Source organism: Helianthus annuus, chromosome 8, assembly GCF_002127325.2.
Source record: "Helianthus annuus cultivar XRQ/B chromosome 8, HanXRQr2.0-SUNRISE, whole genome shotgun sequence".
Taxonomy (NCBI): Eukaryota; Viridiplantae; Streptophyta; class Magnoliopsida; order Asterales; family Asteraceae; genus Helianthus; species Helianthus annuus.
Genome location: NC_035440.2, coordinates 122,088,695 through 122,091,842, shown reverse-complemented (window position 1 = coordinate 122,091,842; position 3,148 = coordinate 122,088,695). Strand labels below are relative to the sequence as shown.

General features: G+C 35.9%; 1 protein-coding gene across 1 annotated transcript; it reads right to left on the bottom strand.

Annotated features, from left to right (window-relative positions):
• Positions 1–215: 215 nt before the first annotated feature.
• On the bottom strand, positions 216–2,364 carry LOC110873737 (3-beta-hydroxylase). Its single transcript, XM_022122737.2, has 2 exons — positions 1,446–2,364; positions 216–965 (listed from the first exon to the last, which is right to left on the bottom strand). The coding sequence occupies exons 1-2, from the start codon at positions 2,319–2,321 to the stop codon at positions 366–368; spliced, it is 1,476 nt and encodes a 491-aa protein (XP_021978429.1). The 5' UTR covers positions 2,322–2,364; the 3' UTR covers positions 216–365.
• Between the last annotated feature and the right edge of the window lie 784 nt (positions 2,365–3,148).

Genomic DNA, 3,148 nt, shown 5'->3' with positions numbered 1-3,148 from the left:
CTCTCTACCCAAACTAGCGTGCACAAAAAGAAGGGAACCGGTCAATGTTTCCAACTAAGTTGCGCGTGTAATCTTGTCATGTTTAACAAGAAGAAGTAGTAGATGAGCAAAAGGTTTGAGTGAATTGGACTAGTGGTCGTTTATCCAAAGATTATGTACGTTTATCCGACTGAAGAGCTACAGAGACCGACAAGTAGATAATCAACAATGCCCACTTAATTAAAACATGGCACTTCTTATGAAATAAGACTAGCTGACACTAGTATACCACATTTATTTTGAAATAAGAAGTTTCACAGAATATGAAACATGTTATTTTATTAAATATATCAAGAAACATGTGGATATGAAACACGAATTCCCACTTAAGAACGAGGAGTTGTTGAGACTAGTATAGGAGACTTCTTATGAACTGTAATACCAAATGTCTCACTCATGTCCAATTCATCTTCCCCCATCAAAGATAAATCAAACTTGTACACCAAATTAGCCAAAACGAGCTCGTTAACAGTCATTGCAAATTGAATACCTGGACAGCCTCTTCGTCCTGCACCAAATGGTAAAAATTCGAAATGAAACCCTTTATAATCGATAGGTTTGTTCAAAAACCTCTCTGGTCTAAACTCCTCGGGTGCCTCCCACACTGAAGGATCCCTTGCTATAGCCCATGCATTGATGAACACTTGTGTGCCGGATGGAATGTCATAGCCGAGTAGTTTGACGTCTTGTGTTGATTCACGAGGAACAAGCAATGGATTTGGAGTGTGTAGTCGTAGGGTTTCTTTGAGGACGGCTTTTAGGTAGGGCATTTTTTCTAAGTCGTCTTCCACAATCATTGATCTTCCTTGGCCTATTTTCAAGGCTTCTTGTTGCATTTCTTTCATTGCTTGTGGGTGCCTTAATAGCTCGCAGATTGCCCATTGTAGGCTTGTGAATGTTGTATCGGTTCCAGCACTAAACAAGTCCTGCATGAACCAATAGTCGAACAAAGAGATTTGGATGTTGTATGAAACGGTTAGCATGAATGAGGGAAATTTTTGTGATGTCTTTTATCCTAAAAGATGCAATATCATTAAAGTTTTGGTCAATATCTATACTTGGCTAATTAACGTCGACATTAGTTTGTAATCGTATTGAGTTTGTTTTAATTCCACTAGTTTACTGTTAAAAAAAAAAAAAAAAAAAAAAACGTCGACATCTAAGCAGAATATAATATTAATGGCAATATAATTTTCACATTCGTGATATCTATAATGTATAATCTATAATAAGTAATAAGATTTTAACCATAATTGTCAATAATAGTTCAAGGGTGTTTGATTAAAATAAGAATTTTCGTGCAAATAATATGGTCATGAATTCAATGCAACCATACTTGTAAAAAAACTAAACGTGTTGGCGCATATGTATGATTCAAAAGAAAGAAAGAAAGAAAGAAATGTTACCATGACGATAGCCTTGATCGTATCTCTCTCAATACTAAAACCTGTCAAGTTATCTCTTTGAATTTCTAATAAGATATCAACAAGATCAGGGCCTTGAGCACCTACTTCTTTCTTTTGTTCATGTTCAATGATAACACCCTCTAAAAATTCATCGAATTCCTTAACAAATTCATCAACTTTCTTCTCTAATCCACTCAACTTATCAACCCATCTTAGTGATGGAATATAACTCCCAACACTAAAACTTCCCAACACTGTCATAGTCCTTTCTAACAAGTTCTTAAAATTCCTCCCATCATATCTCTTCCCCAAAGATACCCTACAAACTACATTGTTTGTAAGCGAAACAAGTAACTCGCTCAAATTAACAACCAATTTACCATCTCTTCGAATCTTTTCCATCATAAGAGACATCTCCTCCTCTCTCACGTATCGATAAGACTGAACCCTTTTGTTGCTTAAAAGATGGAGCACCGCAATGCTCTTTACGTGCCTCCAATACTCTCCATATGGTGAGAAAGCTATGTCCTTGGAGGCATAAGATATTCTACTAGGGATGTTTAGTTTCGGTCTGCTTGCAAATGTTACATCATGGGTTTTCAGGATCTCTCGAGCTGCACCAACAGAGGAGGCTATAAGTATCGGCACAGTACCAAGGTGAATCAACATGAGTGGACCATACGTCTGAGCCATCACCTGAAGGGTACGGTGTGGGCTCGAGCCTAGTTGGTGAAGGTTTCCAATTAGTGGTAGCTTTGGGGGAGATGGTGGTAGGCGTTTGTGGGATTTTGAAGAAGAAATATATGTTTTTAAAAGAATTACGGCAAGAACAAAGGGAAGAAAAGAGAAGATTAAAACTTCCATGCTGAAAGGCATAGTTGATACACTTGTTAAATCATGATCAGAGAGGCATTTGCATAGATATATGTTGCATATGGCATACCAATGGGTACATTTTATATATACACTTTTGCATGTTTATGATGTTTTTTTTAATGCCAGATTATCTAGAGAGAGGCGCTTGCATTGCAATGACATATGTTGCATACAAACGGGTACATTTTTATATACACTATACATGTTTATGGTGTTTAAAATGCATTAATTTTTATATTGAATTGATTCTTTTTTTAGTGTCACATTGTGATAGGAGGTAACGTGATAATTTGTGAAAAAGATTATGGGAAGATTTGTCTGATGACAGTGATTAGTTGTGGAAAAGATTATGGGAAGATTTGTCTGATGACAAAATGAAATATAACTGAATTAGCGGATTTGTGAAGGCTTTGGGCTGCACAGCCCAATGAATGAAGTTGCCCACTTGATGTCTGTTTGGAGTCCAAACTTATTTGAGAGGGAGATAAAAATATACATACATTCCACTAAAAAACAACTTCTATATCAATATATTTCCACTAAAAACAAATACTTTTTCTCTCTCATTTTCAATATATATTACATTTTCTCTCTTCTCCACTCACAACCACTTTCAATATATATTAAAAAAGTATAGGGGGTGAATAGTATCCCCCCAAATATACAATTGAACAGTAACATTTTCTCTTTCCTTCACTCACAACCACTTTTTATACTTCTTATATTTTAAAAACCCCCCACACAGATTTTGATGGTTTGGATGAGAATGCTCTTAGGTTATCTCCATTCACAACCAACTCCAACCCAACTTTTTAATAAAAAACTAA

What these genes read in the sequence shown, in the direction of transcription:
- LOC110873737 (XM_022122737.2), bottom strand. Translation starts at nt 2,321, where the DNA reads ATGCCTTTCAGCATGGAAGTTTTAATCTTCTCTTTTCTTCCCTTTGTT. An exon ending in CGATCAAGGCTATCGTCATG is followed by an intron (nt 966 to 1,445) that starts GTAACATTTCTT and finishes TGGTTCATGCAG; the next exon opens with GACTTGTTTAGTGCTGGAAC.